The following is a 17,903-nucleotide window of genomic DNA, read 5'->3' on the forward strand; positions in this document are numbered from 1 at the left end:
AGCATCCGATCGTCTTGAATTTTTTTCATTTTATTGTGTACGATGAACCTCTAGTTTTTCGATCGTATAAAAAATGTAATTTTGGCGACCCAAAATTTATCAAATTTTCAAGCGAAATTTAGTTTTTTTTTCAAAAATTCGCCATTTTGTCAAATTTCAAAATTTTTGCACTATTGAAGTTTATCTCAGGGGAAATATCTTCTAGTTTAATAATCTTTTTGTTTTTTTTTATTTTAACAACAAAGGAGGGCCTTTTTTTCTACTGGCTTGGAAGATACTTAATAACTCGGGCGGAATTAAATATTTTCATTTGAAAATTTCAACTTTTTTTCATTATTTATGCAAAAATGTATCTTTCAAATTTGAAAACATTTCATGCAGTAGTTTTCTTTAAAAAAATTCTCAAAAATCACCTTTTTTTATGGAGTCACAGTGGTTGTGCCTCTTAAATACGTGGCCACCAAAATTGCAATAGTTTCGAAAAGAAATGGGACACAACAAAGACACTTATAAATGCATAATCATTTATTGTTTCGATCACATCCTATAATCTAATTTAACAAACTAGAATTTAAATATAAATAAAAGTGCGTTTCTGTGCTGAAATAAACTCGAAAGTGCAGATTAAGCGAAGGTGAATTAAGAAATGTTGCCCCGGCGCCTCCACCATTCTACAGCCAGTTGACCATCACCGACATAATCGAATAAATTCCCTGAACAATCTAAAAGCAAATCTGTTTGACTGAATTTTATTAATTCTCGTCTTACAGCTCGTCCAAGCTCGTAGTTCACCGAGTAGTTTTCAGAGAACTGAATTTTCCAAGGTTGCATCATATTCTGTAACATGATGCCAAATGTTGCTTTGTTGGGCTGATTAAAATTGTACCACTCCACAGTGTTAACTTTAATATAGACATCATCCGACTAGAAAAGATAATAGAAAACAGTTCGTTTTTTCTGTAGTTTTACCTGACTTTCGATGGACTGTCCCGCATAGATCATGGCATTGAAAGTGGAGCACGCAGTCAGGCAGCTGATGCCAACCCGCGGATAGTAGTCAACGGTGAATTGATCCTAAATTATTTCCTTGAGATTTGGACTAATTTAAGTTGTACTTACTGTTAAAATGTAGAAAACCAAACTAATTCCCAACATGCATCCAGAAATTGAGAAAGCAACGATGAGGTTTTTGAGCAGACTGATTTGAGCGGAGTGCACCTTCAAGAATTCTTGGTGTCTCATGACGCAAAATTTGAGCCGATCTTTGACTGTTTTTTGATAACTCTCATCGTAAAACATGTCGGCTTCTTTCAGGTTCTCCGACTCTGGTCGTGCGATATTTTCGACGTGTTGCCCATACAAAATTATCTGAAATCTCCCATGCTGGGTGGCATAAATGAACTGATAGGCATGGACAGTCATGGCGTACCCCAGAAAAACATAACTCATTCGATACAATACCTCCAAGACAAATTGATAATTCGGACAACGCGTCTTAAAGAAATACAACATGTAAAAGGTCGTTAAGTCTGCAGGAAGAGGCTGCGCGAATAGTCCACATGTCGCCATGGTCAGAATCATATTAAAAACAACAAATGCTTTTATAATTTTTACTTCAAACAGAAGCCTTTCTTTGATTTGAGGTCCTGCCGAGTCCAAACTCCACAAGTCAAGATTGTTACTAAAACTCTCTAATAAGTCGTTCTTGAAAAAAAGCGTCCACAGTCCGATGATTCCCTAAGTTCAAAAATGATTCAAACGTAAAGTTACAACGAAGACTTACTTGGAACGTTCCGAAGAACACAGGCGCGTAGTTTTTGAACTCGTTCAACGTAATTTCGAAGAGAACCGCATAAATTGTGAGAAAGGTAAAAGTAATTTGAGAAACGAGCAACAGTGATAAGACGAATTTTGCCGGTTTTGACTGGAAAATGTCACAACTGATGAATTTCAACATTTTCAGGCAGTCATCTAGAAAAGAATAAATGCAATTGTAAGGATTTTAAAGAACGCACCTCCCATCAGACGCTTTTCCGAGTAGTCCATTTTTTTTAGTTATATTTGTTCAAAAACCAGTGACGCAATGGTAAAAAAGATCTTTAAGGCGGATATGTAGGTCACATTTCGACGTATTTACAAATAATTAGCTTGAAGGTAATCAACCGGTTATTCTTACGTGGAACAAAAATTATGGAATTACTTATTACTGGCTATTACATAATTTACCGAATTTATTGCGTTGGTACAATTTATCGATGGGATTTCCAAAAATTGGACCATTGGTCTCAGCGAAGAGCGCAAATTAAAATTTTACAGTTTTTTTATTGGTGCACTTTATCACGAATAAACTTTATCGACTGCAAGCATAATAATTACACAGGACATTAACTTTTTCAAATTAGCTATAAAGCAAATTGCGTTAACTGAAACTTTGCATCTATCACGGCAATAACTATTTATTAATTATGAATATCGACCCCGTGCCATTGTACTGAAACCTTTATTCCTTTGACACCAAATCTGACGCCCTTGTTTCCAAGTCTAGCTACACCGTTATTAACACATCCGTTTGAACTTTATTTAATAGCAAAATTTCATACTCAAAGGAAAATTAAGTGAAATAATACACGAGATGTCCTTTAGCTGGCTTAAATTGGTTCATTAACTGCGAAGTGAAACTGATAACGCTGGAATTGTCGCGAAAAAAACGAATATATTATTTAACGGAATGATGGAAAAACAAACCACTCGCAGTGCTGACATTTAAATACAAACAAAACTAATTGAAGCATTTATTGTGACGTGAAAAGTCGTTTTTATTTCACCTAATTCGCTCCGGTAAAAGTGACATTTCGAAATGAGATTCCGGCAATTGTAGAACTCTCGTGATACTAATTGAGTTAAAGGCTGTTTTTGAAGAGTTAATAGCAATTATTGCAAGTCGGTAAAACTTGGATAATAACATTTAAAGTGAGTTCTTAGTGTTTTGATCAAATCCAAGTTTCAATTTGTCGCGTCAGTTGGTTTTTCGTTTCGCTTCATCTAATTCGACGATTTTCATGGAAATTGAAAGCAAAGTAGTTAAAAAAGCAAATACAAACGAACCTTTATGCTTTGTCTACAAGGCAATGACCAAAAAAGTATTTTTCTTTGGAAAGTCGTCGTCGAACACGTTATGCAGATTAACAAGATGCAAATACATTCACACAATTTTCCTATGCAAATTCGGGTTATTTTTCGCCTCATTCTTAACACAAACAAATTTGCATCATTACTCCGTGGATCAAAAGAATGCGTCTCTTTGATACTTTGATGACAAAAAATATTGACTAGGTCTCCACTATTGTAGCTCGACGAATTGAGAAATGCTTGAAAGCAAGGCACGTCTACGAAAAGCGGGGCATTATTGAAGGTAATATTCATGAGCCTCTCAAGGAATTCATCAATAAAATTCTCGACGAGTCAAGTGCATATTACATTATTTAAAATTCTCAAAGGAAGCAAAGGATGACAATTATCGTGTTTTTACGTTACTTCATAGCCTGAGGGAATTAAAACTCAAAAATCCAAAGTCATGTTTGTGTATTTTGATCGCTTTGCTCAAATCACCGAAACGTTATTATGCAAGTTATTTGAATTGCTTATTGGACGGTGCTGTCCAACAGAGTATGCATTAACTGGTTTGCTGGATAAAGCTGATGGTGTCGGCAGAATGCAACAGTTAGCCATTGTGGTTGAGAAGATTAGAGCGTTTCCCGGGAGATAAGATGACATTGGAGTATGAATATGGACAAAGGATCCTTTTCCACGCCACTTTAATTTTAAATGAAATGAAACCGAGATGAAAACACTTTTTTAAATCGCTTTAACGCAACAAACAGATCGGGATAAGAAATCAATTTTTCGGGCTCAAAGTGCACGGGCTAAAACTGGAATCAGCTTTAATCTGAATGATTAAAGAACCGAAAATGTTTACAGTTTGATCATTCTTTGAGATTCTTGCTACATGCCAATCTGAAGCCTTTCAGAATGAAAGGAATTTTTATACCGGCGCATCCACCATTTTTAACGAACTATTATGGAATGTTAATACTTTAGGCAAAATAGACATAAAAATTACAAAAGCTCGGAATTTCCATTGACGATAAAAATAGCAAAGTTACGGAATTTTATAGAAACTGGTGGAAATTTAGTTTAGCTCTAAAATAAAAAATTCTAATATGGCTTTTATTTGCTCTAAAATTTTAAAATTTGGTGGAGTTGATAAGCGTACCGTAGACTATAACGTTGATAAATTTCATTGGTTTAGTGTTTAAATTGTCAAAGTTACGTAATTTTAGAGAAAATAGTGGCTTTTTGTATTCTTCCGAAGAACAAAAATTTCTAAAATTGTTCTTTCTTCATCATTAATTGAATATTTTGGCATCTGGCACATTTAATAAACATATCGAATGCAGTGATTAGTCCAATTTTTATTAAATTAGCGTTAAAACTGCCAAAGTTACGGAATTCAATAGAAAAATCGATGGGAACTTTTAACAATTTGTTTAGAACAATAAAATGAAGGTCAACACAAAAAATCAGTATTATACGAATTATTCCGAGATTTATTTTGCTTGGACTATAAATGAATTTCTAAACTTCTAGACTTGAAAAATTAAGTGGTTTCAATGTGAGCACTGCGCCAATTTTCGTAAAATAAAACTCTCGATCCATCTCCATTTTTTATGTCCTTAACTTACACATACCAATTCATTTGACAAGAATTTATACAAACTCCAGCATTGTGTCACATAGTAGTAAAACACTTAACTTAAAATGGCACGTCGAATTAACAAGTTATCACACTAATCTTAAAATCTATCGATAAAATGTTATCCATAGAATCGTGACATAAAATCTAAATCGGCAGTCTATTTTTTATTACAAGTGTTATATAGCAATATACGAACAAGTGTCTATCAAGAATTACGAAGACATTTCACTAAGTACGAACAATTTAATAAATACTATAAACGGTCTAGTACCAAATGAAAATTGAGCAACTCTCATCACTCATCACAAAACATCGCCCTCTGCCTGAGAGTAGTGAAACCGCTCCAGTTGCCAGTTTACATTTCTTCCTCTTCGCTGAAAGAGTCTTCTACTGCTTCATAGACGATACTGAATCCTTTACTGACGAACGTGTCGTCCGAGCGAAAACGAACAAGAAGAGCGTCGAAAGGAGAGTCGATATCAAACGGCTTCTACAACAAACTGAATGAACTTCTTCGTTTCTATCTGACTCTACTTACCGTCGAACCGCAGAAGCGCCCATAAGACGGCCCGCTAGAGTCCATCCCGCTAAACACCTCCACATAGTCATACCCACAATCCTTCTCGTCCTCTAAATCGAACGTCAAAAAGGACAACCGCACGTTATACCCAGGATTCGCCTTAATAGTCCAATCACAATCAGCTTTGTTATCGTAATTCGCCGTCCCAAACCTCGCGTGCGAATAAATGTGCTTCTTCTTTGACGTCGCTTGGAGAATCCCTCCACAGACCGCGGCGTAAGTCGCCCAAAATCCCTTCCTTTGAACCGACGCGTCGGACTTAAAAGTCATGTAAAGCTCGTTTCCTGACGAGACGATAGGATGGGGGACTTTCGACCCGCAGAACTTCCCCAAAGTGTGGGCTTCTGGTGAGGGACCATCGTAAAAGTCCACGTGGTCGTAGTAACACTCTTGATGGGGCTCAACTTCGAAGAATAAGAACGAGATGCGAATTCGATGACCTGGAGTGGTGGTAAACTGCCAGACGCAGTCTTTTCGACTGGGATAATAATCGGGGTAGTTGGGGCTTCCGATGCTTCCGAAAGGCAGAGACATTTCGTACTTGCAATCGCCTTCTTGGCAGTCGCGTCCGTTCTCATGGAGGGTGAAGCCGTTGTGGCAGGAGCACTTGTACGACCCCACTGTGTTAATACACTCATGTTGACAATCGCCGTTGTTGATGGCGCACTCGTCCATGTCTACAAATCACCAATAAAGTCTGCAAGTGATCCTTCGATTTTACCTGTGAAGAAAACTGCAGCGAATCCGGTTTTCTGCACGCTGATATCCGAGCTGAAGATTATCCTCATGACGTTTCCTTCGGAGATGATGGGACCTGGGGGTTTGGAGCCGCAGTAGACGCCCTGTTTCTTCAGTTTGTCGTCGCTCAGTTTACTGTAGATTTCCAATCTGTCGTAGTCACACTGTTGTTGTTGCGACTGGTGCATGTTGTTGCCTTCGAGGTCGAAATGGGTGAAATTAAGAGTGATGCGGTACTGTGGTAACGAGATGATTTCCCAAACGCAGTTCTTGTTTAGGGGGTACAAATCGGGGAACGACGGCGAGGTGATGGTGCCATTCGGGGCGTCCAGGAGGCCCCCGCAAGCATCTACAACGCAAGTTTATTATTATAGTCCGGTCAAAACTGATATTTCAAATAATAAAAATTTTGACAGAGCTGTATGTTGGTAGAGACCTTGGGTACACCTGTGGAAATAAAGTGCCAAAAGTCCCCATAGATGTGCTAAAAAAGTTATTCAATGTCAACAGCCAAAATTTTCGGTTTTTCGGCTTTTTCTTGAAAATGGTAAGTTTTATCAAAAATATAGCTCTGATAAAACTTGTAAATCATAATATTATCTACGGGGTCCGGCAACACTTGTGTCGACCCCCAAAATCGTCTTTAATTTTAAAGACAAAATTTTGAAAATTTGCATACGCTCATAGTTGACAAAGCTCTAGAAGCTAACGCAAAAATTTGTTTTTTTATCACGGTTTGTTTGGCGTCGCGACGCTTAAGAAGTATAATTTTTAGCAATTTTTGAGTTTTTGCGGAAATATTCGCGAATTCAAATTTTTTTCAGCATAACTGTGTGACACAAATATTTGAGTTTTTATTTTAAATCTAATGCAATTTGTGTTTAAAATTTGCGAAAAAAACGTTGTTTTATCAAGTTAGTTTTTAAAATTATGCCAGGGCAGCGGCAAACTACGTTTACACCAACATTTCACAAGTCACTTCATTCACTCTTATAAAGGTTAATTTTGATTAACACAGGCATGTTGCACTTTATGGACACCAGAAATCGTTAATTAACATCGATAAAGCGACAATTTCACCAACTAAGACTTTTGTTACAATCCAAAGCGAGCCAAAGGATAGATGGCATTTGTGACACAAGATGTTGACAGATGGGTGTAAACGTAGTTCCCAATTTTGACGTAATGAAATTGGAAAGTAACTTGATAAAACAGCATTTTTTTCTCAAATTTTAAACACAATTTGCATTGAATCTAAAATAACAACTGGGATATTTTTAACATATTTATATTGAAAAAAAAAATTGGGGTTGATATCACAAACCCTCACAATTACCTAAAAATTAGATTTTTAAGGTGTTGGGACGCCAAAACTGCCAGTGATAAAAACAAATTTTTGCATCAGTTTCTAGAGCTTTGTCAACTTTGAGCGTATGCAAATTTTCAAAATTTTATCTTTAAAATTAAAGACGATATTGGGGGTGGACACAAGTGTTGCCGGACCCTGTACAAAAGGTTTTTATACTTTTTTCCTAAAAATCACCATTCCTAAGATGTCGCCGTTCTAAAAGTTGAAGAATTTACATTCTATTTGATTTCCATAAATAATACCCAGAAGCAGCAAGCAGATTTTGATGAAATCTATAGAAGTTTTTGTTATTTGATCACTATTTTAAGTCTATTTTGACCGGACTATTAAGTCTGTTTGTACGTCCGACATTACCTTCGCAGTTCTTCCCATCGGAATGCAGCTCAAATCCGAGTTTGCACGTGCATTCGTACGTCCCAAGAGTGTTGAGACACTCCTGAGCGCACCCATGGTCGGACATGGCGCACTCATCGTACTCCTTCATGATGGTGGCGGAAAAACCCCCTTTTTGCACAGACCCATCGGATACAAACTTCACTAAAAGATGATTCGAACTGGAGATGATATCCGAGGGTACTTTGTACCCACAATGCACCCCTAAGATGGTACTGTCCGGTGCTAACCCATCTCGGATTTCCACATAGTCGTAAACACACCCATCATGGTTCTCCACCTCAAACGACTGAAATCGCAACGCCACTTGGTAGTTTTCCGGAACGGTGATTTTCCAGAGACACTCCTTATTAGGTTGGTACTCCTCCGGGTAATTGGGGGATTCTAAATGTCCTTCGCTGTCGATGAAGAGTTCGCCACCACAAATCGCTTCGTAACTAGCAGTGAAACCTCGATGGCCATTTGGGTTTTTAGCCACGTAAGTTATTAGCATTCGACTTCCGGTTGAGGTGATTGAATCAACTTTGCCGGTGCCGCAGAATTTTGCCAGAAGAGGAGATTTGTACCAATAACCGTCGCGGATTTCCACGTAGTCTGTGCTGCAGTTGCGGGAGGATTGGTCGATGTCGAGGTCGGTGATGTTGAGGACGATTTTTTCGCCGTGCGTTGCCGTAATGCGCCATTCGCATTTTTCGCCTTCTTCGGGGGCGTTGTGGTTTAAGTAGGAAGGCGAAGAGAAAGTTGCGGAGTTCGCTTGGTACGTCCGACCGCAAGCTAGAAAAAATTGGAATCAATTCTAGAAATTGACGATAAAACTAGCAAGGTTACGGAGTTTTATAGAAACTGGTGGAAATTTGGTTCAGTCCCAAAATAAAAAATTCTAAAATTACTTTTTTTGCTCTTAATTTTGATTGTATTGACGTTCAAGTTACCAAATTTTTTTATTCTCTCAATAAAAATTTGTAAAATTATTCCTTGCTCTAAAATTTTGAAATTTGGTAAAGTTAACAGTGTGTTGTGAATTATAGTGTCGAGAAATTTTATTGTTTTTGTGTTTAAACTGGCAAAGTTACGTAATTTTTTAGAAAATGCTGATTTTTTTTTAATCTTCCTAAGAGCAAAAATTTCTAAATTTGCTCTTTTTTGTTCTATGTAATATTTTAGCACAGTAAATAAATATGCCAAAAATAGTAACTACTCCAATTTTGATTGTCTTAACGTTAAAATTACAGAATTTTATAGTAAATAGAGGGAAATTAATATAAAATTACTAAACATTTTTAAAATTGCTGTTTCTTGCTCAAATATGTTGGCATTTGGCACTGTTAATAAACGTGTTAAAAGTAGTAACTACTTCAATTTTGATTGTCTTGGCGTTAAAACTACCAAAATTACGGAAAAATGATAAATTGGAATAAAACGTTAAATTCTCATAGGTTAATAGTGTTAATAGTCTTACGAAAAATATTATAAAGTTTTTTTGTTGCAAATTTGATAAGCTAGAATTTTTATAATAAGTATTTTTGCCGTTGGAATCATCGCCTGGGGACTTTTGACAATATGTTTAGAACAATAAATTGAAGGTCCGCACAAAAAATCCGACTTATGCGAATGATTCCGGAGTTCATGTTTATTTTGCCTGGACTAGTCGTCAATAAAGCCGTCACGTAATAAACTAGAGCTATAAAAACACGATTATTTGTCTCTTCTAGTTACAACCGAAACAACGTTGCATTTATGCACACGTAACGCTTAATTTAATAGAATTAAATTGATTGTCCCCCTCTGTTCCACTTACTAATACACTTATAAAGAAGGTTCGTCTGTGCTATATCTCCTTCGCTCAAGCGAACTCTTTGTCCGATCTCCGGCCGCTTCCTATTTGGAACATCAATTGGTTGGATGGTATCCAAATACGTCCCTTTCGAAAACGTATTCCTCGCATAATGCATGATTGAATCATAATCATAAATGAGCCCCAGCGAGTTCACTTCTTCGTCATTCAACTTATTAAAATTGTACTCTTGGCCTAAAAACACCTAAGATCTGTTATGTTGCTAAGATCAAATTTCACCAACTTACCGCTCATTATATTCTCCCTGATAATATTGACGTGTTTATCGCGATCAGGCCTGGTGTGCTCGTGCCAGAAACCAACAACATGCCCCAATTCGTGGACCACGATGCCGAATTTATCGCAATTTTTCCCGATGCTGATGGCTTGGCCCCCATTGCCGCGCTTCCCAACAAACGAGCAACATCTGTGGGCAAAACTGTAGAATTGGGCCGAAAAAGTGACAATAGTCCGGTCAAAATAGACAAAAATAGTGATCAAATAACAATTTTGGGCTTTTGAGAACATTTTCTAACGTAAAGTGAGCCAAGAAAAAGCCAAAAAACGAAAAATTTAGACTTTGACATTGATTAACTTTTTTAGCACACATGTGATCTGTGGGGACTTTTGGCACTTTATTTCTACATTGTAATTTTTGTTATTTGATATGTCTATTTTGACCAGGCTACAACTCGTACCCGCAAGGTCTCTCAGTGAAGACGATATAATTCGGATGCTCGTCTCTGTTTCGTTCGACGAATTTAACACAAGTGAAATTCTCCCAATGCCTCATCGCTTGCTTGAACAAAGCTTTATGCCCTCCGCTGAAATTCCCGTCGATTTCGTACGGAATGACACCGTAATCCCACACGCGCTCCTTTCTTGCCGTCGCTGCTCTCGTCACCCTTCGATGGTACTCCTGCTCATTGTCGTTAAAAACAGTCTTTTTCCGTTTCATGTCGAAATTCGGCTCAAAGTCATGGACCGGCGTCTCCTCACTCTGTCTCCTCTTCGGACGTCGTCTTCTCCCATTAACGTGGCGTTTGTTGTGTCTGATTTTCTGTGGTAAATCATCGTTGGTTTTTAAGATCTGGCCGTTTTTCCGGATTGTACTTTCCGACCCTGATATGTTGTCGAAAGGATCATTGTAACTCCGCGGAGTCGGTATTGCCGCAGGTTGTTTCGACTTTTTGCGGAGTAAGTCGGTTAAGCCCTCTTCTTCGATTTGGAGGCCTTCGAGGACTTCTTGTTTGTACTTTTCGACTTCTTCTTGGAAGAGAACATCTTTTGGTTTGGGCTTGATTGGAATGGCGATGTCGCCCATGAAGCCCTCTGAAAATAAAAAAAGTGGTTTCAATATGATCAATGCGATTATAAAAAAAAATTGGAAAGAAAGTGCGGCAGTGATGGCGTCGCAACGCAGTTTCGAGCCAGTCAGTCTGTCTAGTTTTGGCGAATTGGAACGTAGTTCAGGCAAAAGCAACATGAATCTCGGAATAATTCGGTGTGCACCTCTAATATCCCTCTATTTACTATAAGATTCTGTAATTTTAGTAATTTTAACGTCAAGACAATCAAAATTGGGGTTTTTACTATTTTTGACGTGTTTATTTTTTGTGCTAAATGTCAAAATATTAGAGCAACAATTTTGGAAATTTTTATTGACAATACAGGGTCCGGCAACACTTGTGTCCACCCCTAAAATCGTCTTTAATTTTAAAGTTAAAATTTTGAAAATTTGCATACGCTCACAGTTAACAAAGCTCTAGAAGCTGACGCAAAAATTTGTTTTTTATCACGGTTTGGTTGGCGTCGCGACGTCTAAGAAATATAATTTTTAGCGATTTTCGATTTTTTGCGGAAACATTCGCGAATTCAATTTTTTTCCAACATAACTGTGATACAAATATCGGAGTTTTTATTTTAAATCTAATGCAAATTGTGTTTAAAATTTGCGAAAAAAACGCTGTTTTATCAAGTTAGTTTTCAAAATTCTGACAGCGCAGCGGCAAACTACGTTTACACCAAAATTTCACAAGTCACATTATTCACTCTTATAAAGGTTAATTTTGATTATCACGGGTATGTTGCACTTTATGGACACCAGAAATCGTTAATTAACATCGACAAATCGACAATTTCACCAATTAAGACTTTTGTTACAATCTAAAGCGAACCAAGAGATAGATGTCATTTGGACACAAGATGTTGACAGATGGGTGTAAACGTAGTTCCCAATTTTGACGTAATAAAATTGGAAACTAACTTGATAAAACTTTTTTTTTCAAATTTTGAAGACAATTTGCATTGAATCTAAAACGACAACTGAGATATTTTTAACACATTTATATTGAAAAAAAATTAAATTAGAGGTTGATATCACAAACCCTCACAATTAACTAAAAATTACATATTTAAGGCGTCGCGACGCCAAAATTATTAGTGATAAAAAACAAATCTTTGCGTCAGCTTCTAGAGCTTTGTCAACTATGAGCGTATGCAAATTTTCAAAATTTTATTTTTAAAATTAAAGACGATTTTGGGGTTGGACACAAGTGTTGCCGGACCCTGTATAGACCAAAATTTTTCTCTTTTTTTTTTATTGAATTCCGCAATTTTGGTAATTTTAACGTCAAAGCAATCAAAATTGGGGTAGATATAGTTTATCCGGTGAGAGATTGGGAGATTTCGACAGTTGACATATAAGTTGGTAGCAAATTATGCTACAAAATATACTAAAAACACTAAATTCCTACGCGAAAGGGGTTGACAGGGTTGTCAGTAACTGGGATTATTTTGTTATTTTAAATTTCGCGCGTATATTATTTTTATTGCGTAGATTTAGTGACTTTTCTGTCATTCAAACTCTCACTGTACAAACTATACTATTTTTGGCATGTTTATTTACATTTAAAATATTCGAGCAAGAAAGAGCAATTTTAGAAATATTTAATAAAAGGATAAATCAAAATTTCCCTCTCTTTACTATAAAATTCCGTAGTTTTGGTAATTTTAACGTCAAGACAATCAAAACTGGGGTAGATACTATTTTTTTTACTATTAATTTAGGAAGACTAAAAAAGTCAGCTTTTTCTAAAAAATTACGCAACTTTGCCAGTTTAAACGCCAAAATAATAAAATTTGTCGGCACTATAATTTACAACACACTTATTAACTTTACCAAATCTCAAAATTTTAGAGCAAGAGGAGCAATTTCAGAATTTTTTATTGAGAGGATAAACCAAAATTTCCTTCCATTTATTATAAAATTTAGTAAATTTGGTAATTTGAGCGCCAAGACAATCAAAATTAGAGCAGTTATTACTTTCGACACGTTTATTAATTTTGCCAAATGCCAAAATATTAGAGAAAGAAAGAACAATTTTAGAAATTTTTGTTATTAGGAAGAATAAAAAATGCCACTAATGTCTCTAAAATTACGTAATTTTGGCAATTTAAACACTAAATCAATGAAATTTGTCGGCGTTATAATTTACGGTACACTTATCAACTTCACCAAATTTCAAAATTTTAAAGCAAAAAAAAGCAATTTTAGAATTTTTTATTTTAGGACCGAACCAAATTTTCACCAATTTCACCAGTGACGAGATATTTGCCATCGCGAACTTCACTTAACAATAAAATGACGTCCACACCAAAAACAGCCTTATGGGAATTTTATTCCGAGCTTTTGAAATTTTGCTCGAACCAACAATTTCGCTCGACGTTTGAGTGTACATACTACAATTGTTGCATTTTTAATCTCGTTTATTTTTAGACAGATGCCAAGTGCTAATCATAGCTTTATCAGTTCTGAACTTTTGGAAGTTAATGACCCGAATTCTAAGAAGAGCGGGATTTGAAAGAAATTATCGCAATAGAGGACGTACGGTCCAAACTGATCCTTTTGATAGGGTTGACTAAGCATGCAATCCGATTATAGTCAGATGATAATGTCGTTATAATAACGGCGAATTAACGAAATTACACCGTTGTTGGGCGTTATTCTAATAGCATCAAAAGTGACGAGGGTTGAGGGATCAAAAGCTGTAATTTGAGCCATCTTTTTTCATATTCTAATTAGTTTCAGACTCTGGTTATTTCAGAGGTGAGAATCAGCATGTCCGCCCTTGATCTATCCGTTTATCTATATCTAGTGACCCGTAAAAAGTGATGTTCGTGTCAACGTCATAAATGGATAGATAAATGACATGTCAGTAGATAACATTTGTTGTTAAAATGAGACAACTTGTCTGCGCGGAGAGGAGAGTTTGCACATGTTGTTATTACAAATGGTCATAAAAAATATCTATAAAGACGAATGGAAAGTTTTATTTCTGGTCATCAAACTTTTGTGAAGGTTTCCAGACGAGCCCTTGTAATCCCAAAGGCTTCATTAACTATACAATCAATATCTTTAGCATGTAGAGGACAGGGCCGGACTGAAATTATGCAGCAGGTGCAAAAAATCAAGGACGAAAACCAACGAGCCGTTGAATTTGTCATCCACTGTCTGCAATAAACACCGGAGAATTTCTGCATAAAGCTATTAGTATTGTGTGAAGCACAGTAAAACGCCCGTAAAAACTTCCCCGTTTCTGTAATGAATGCCATGTCGTCGGCACGCTATTCGCCGTTGAGCTGCCAACATAAAAGAACTTTGATCATTATATCGACATACACAACTTCTCCGACGTTACCGGAGAATGATTACAGTTTACAGAAGTATGTTTGGCGAGTGTCTACCAACTTGCTTCCCCATTCAAATTTTAGCTTTGTGTTGTAAAACTGGATTGTACATTGTGTTGGATCAAGTTACTATTGTCCTGGAAACGTGTAACGTAGGGAAATCGGGACGGAGATAAACGCTAAAAGCACTAAATTCGATTTTCAGGTGCTATTTTTTACATTTCGGTTTGTTGGTCTTTTCAGCAGAAGAGTCAAATAATCGCGCCCCCACCTCGATCGGATCGCATTATCGAAAGCCATCACTGCTTTTGACAGTTGATGCTCCACTCGAATCAAGTGCACCCTTTTCCATCATCTTATGAATATCATAGCAAATCGAATCGGATGAAATTCACCAATAGTACTAAATCAACGTGAACCTCGGAATAATTCGCAATTTTGAGATTAAAAATTCCTAAAATTTGTCTTTTTGGGTGTATAATTTTGCAATTTAGCACAATTAATAAAATAGTTTTAATTAGTGACCTCCCCAAATTTAGTTAAAAGTTTTTATACATTTTTTGGTAATTTTCTGTTCATCTGCAGATTAAAAATTTTCAAAATTTGTATTGTTTGACCTACAATTTTGCAATTTAAATCAGTTAATAAGCAACTCTGAATGACCAACCTCCCTAAATTTTATTGCTATGGCCCTAAAATTACCAGAGTTACAGCCTTTAACATATTTTTTCAAAAAATTTTGGTTCATCCTAAAAATAAAAAATTCCTAAATTTGTCTTTTCGGTCTAAAATTTTGCAATATAGTACAATTAATAAAAAAATATAAATTAGTAACCTTCCTAAATTTAGTTGACGTGGCGTAAAAATTACTAGTTAGAAATTTTAATGTTTTTTGATAATTTTCTGTTCATCTTCAGATTAAAAATTTTCAAAATTTGTCTTGTTTGTCGTACAATTTTTCAATTTAAGGCAGTTACTAAGCTATTTCAAGTAAGTAACCTCCCCAAATTTGATTGCTGTGACGTTCAAGTTATTACAGTTACAGCCCTTAACAATGTTTTTCAAAAGTTTTTGGTTCTTCCCTAAAGTAAAAAATTCCAAAATTTGTCTTTTTAGGTCTATAATTTTGCAATATAGTACAATTAATAAAAAATTATAAACTAGTAACCTTTCAAAATTTACTTGACGTGGCATAAAAATTACCAGAGTTAGAGATTTTAATATTTGTTTTGATAATTTTCTGTTCATCTTCACATTAAAATTTTTCAAAATTTGTCTTGTTTAACCTACAATTTTGCAATTTAAGACAGTTAATAAGCAACTTTGAATGACTAACCTCCCCAAATTTGATTGCTGTGGCACTAAAATTACCAGTTACAGCCCTTAACATATTTTTTTTAAATTTTTTGGTTCATCCTAAAAAAAATCCAAAACTTGTCTTTTTTGGTTTACAATTTTGCAATTTGGCACAATTAATAAGGCAGTCTGAATTAGTGACCTCCACAAATTTAGTTGACGTGGCGTAGGAACTACCAGAATTGGAAGTTTTATTATTTTTTTTGGTAATTTATTTGTGTTCATTTTGATTTCTAAAATTTCTAAAATTTGTCTTGTTCGACCTACAATGCTGCAATTTAACACAGTTAATAATCAACCCTAAATGAGTAACCCCTCCAAATTTGATCAAAGTGGCGCTAAAATGACCAGAGTTACAGCCCTTAACATATACAACCCAAATAAATCCGAATTAGGAAAGTGTGTGTTGTCGCACATGCATGGCCGATCAAAGGGCCAATTATCGCAAACGTTTCGTTAAACATTGCCGATGCTAATGAGCTACTAATTGGGAATGTTAACGGAGTGGCATGCACGTGTGCTGCATCAATAGATGACCGGGATTAAAACCCGTGACGTCACAGCACACCTCCCGACACCGTTACCTAATCCCTTCTAAACAGGAACTTTCGTTCTTTAAAACTCTTTGTGCAGGGATTTAAAAGCCGAGTCAACTTAGTTCGATTGACTTCATTCCCGCAAAACTGTAATTTGCAAGATGCACAGTTTTACGACTAATGAAGAGTTAATTGAAAGTGGCAACAATTTGTAGGGCTCGGCGTTAATGCCACAAGTTTAATGACATGGGTGCGAGCTTAATTCCCGACGTGCTCCTGTTTAAACCCCCGAACTGCTCCATAAGTCAAGGGCTGAAAGGATTACGGGGCCCTCGTTAAAAAATAACGCGCAGAGTGTTGCCAGACAAGCGGTATGTATAGGGTGCATTATTCACGCGACGTCGGACTGCCCCCATTTGTTTGCTAAAAGGGCCAATCTTACGCTATTCTAAATTATCTCCTAGATAACTCACCGGCTTTACAAGGATCCAAATCCAAGTCGTCCGAAGTCTTCTTCGGGAAAGTCGTACTCAAGAGCTGTTGGATTGTAAAATGATTACTTCTAGTCCTTCGAGCACTATGATCGAGATTCGCGGCACTCAGCACACAAAACAAAGAGATGAAGGCCGTCACACACTGCATCTTCGCGTCTTGGAAGCACAGCACTGAGATAGGAAGAATTTACATCGTTTTTCGAACAGCACTGGTGTGTTTATGGCATTATCAGCGATGTTTGTTCATTTGGACAAAGATCACTTGCGGAGCTCGTGTCTGCATTGCTCTCCTAGTTCCCTACAACTGAATGTTAATGATGGCTGTAATTGATTTTATGGGTTTCATATTTCCACGATTTTCGAATAATTAAGGCGCATTTAGCGAGATTATTTTCTGACATCTTGTCTGCGAGATTAGAGCTTGGAGTTCGCAAGATTACGCCCGTCTTCGAGCAGTAAACAAATTTAAACATTTCAATATTGAAGTTACTTTAACTTCTTTAGAACTTGTTCCAATAGTTTAGTATTGAAAAAAAAAATCTATTTTGGAACTTTGAGTTAAAGGACCACTCGAATATCGCTTGATCTTAAAGAACCCCGAAACAGATCTTTAATTCTGACCTCAGCAACTATGTCAAGTTCACAATGGCGTAAATGGATCAAAGCCCAAAAACAATAAACAAGAGCGAACTTTACGACGATATAAAACAAATAAGAAAGTAAACAGTTATGTCATCCCGCCTTGATTATCAAAATAAATACGAATAAAAGAGTTTTTACCAATCCAAGCTCCCACACATCGAAACTTTCAGCGAAAGCACGATCATGAATCACTTTTTTCGGAAATTTATTATCGCGAGGCGCAGACAAGAAACAATAAAAATAGAGATAATCGCTTCTGTTGAAACCGACTCGTCTTAAAAAGTGTCCAAAACAAAACCAGCTAGTTGTACTTACATAAAAATACGAAAAACTAACCGCCAAGCGCGTGTTGTTGCGCGAAAATAAGAGAAGAAGACGTGTCTCTGACGCGAGTCGGAACAGAACTAATAGTAGCTGTAATGGCAATACAGAATGGAGGGTCTCCTGATACCTCCCTGCAAGAGGGGTGGGTGGTCGATGTCTCAGCCTCTGTTGATGTGGAGGTGAAATGCCAGG

General features: G+C 36.5%; 2 protein-coding genes across 3 annotated transcripts; both read right to left on the minus strand.

Annotated features, from left to right (window-relative positions):
• Window positions 1-593: 593 nt before the first annotated feature.
• LOC148175647 (uncharacterized) lies at window positions 594-2,046 on the minus strand. The gene is made up of 6 exons (XM_088034553.1): window positions 2,016-2,046; window positions 1,784-1,971; window positions 1,120-1,737; window positions 970-1,074; window positions 769-924; window positions 594-722 (listed from the first exon to the last, which is right to left on the minus strand). Exons 1-6 carry the CDS (start codon window positions 2,044-2,046, stop codon window positions 672-674), a joined length of 1,149 nt encoding a protein of 382 aa, XP_087890679.1. The 3' UTR covers window positions 594-671.
• A 2,665-nt stretch (window positions 2,047-4,711) lies between these two features.
• On the minus strand, window positions 4,712-17,790 carry LOC148175648 (protein tolkin-like). 2 transcript variants are annotated; one of them, XM_088034716.1, is made up of 9 exons: window positions 17,703-17,790; window positions 16,725-17,049; window positions 10,369-11,002; window positions 9,919-10,097; window positions 9,635-9,865; window positions 7,798-8,610; window positions 6,058-6,423; window positions 5,295-6,013; window positions 4,712-5,243 (listed from the first exon to the last, which is right to left on the minus strand). In XM_088034716.1, the coding sequence occupies exons 2-9, from the start codon at window positions 16,891-16,893 to the stop codon at window positions 5,112-5,114; spliced, it is 3,243 nt and encodes a 1,080-aa protein (XP_087890842.1). In that variant the 5' UTR covers window positions 16,894-17,049; window positions 17,703-17,790; the 3' UTR covers window positions 4,712-5,111. The 2 variants fall into 2 exon arrangements, with proteins under 2 accessions (XP_087890842.1, XP_087890841.1); XM_088034715.1 differs by having other exon boundaries at window positions 4,712-5,246.
• Window positions 17,791-17,903: the final 113 nt, after the last annotated feature.

Source organism: Gnatocerus cornutus, chromosome 4, assembly GCF_029298725.1.
Source record: "Gnatocerus cornutus isolate USDA-ARS CGAHR chromosome 4, icGnaCorn1.1, whole genome shotgun sequence".
Lineage (NCBI taxonomy): Eukaryota > Metazoa > Arthropoda > Insecta > Coleoptera > Tenebrionidae > Gnatocerus > Gnatocerus cornutus.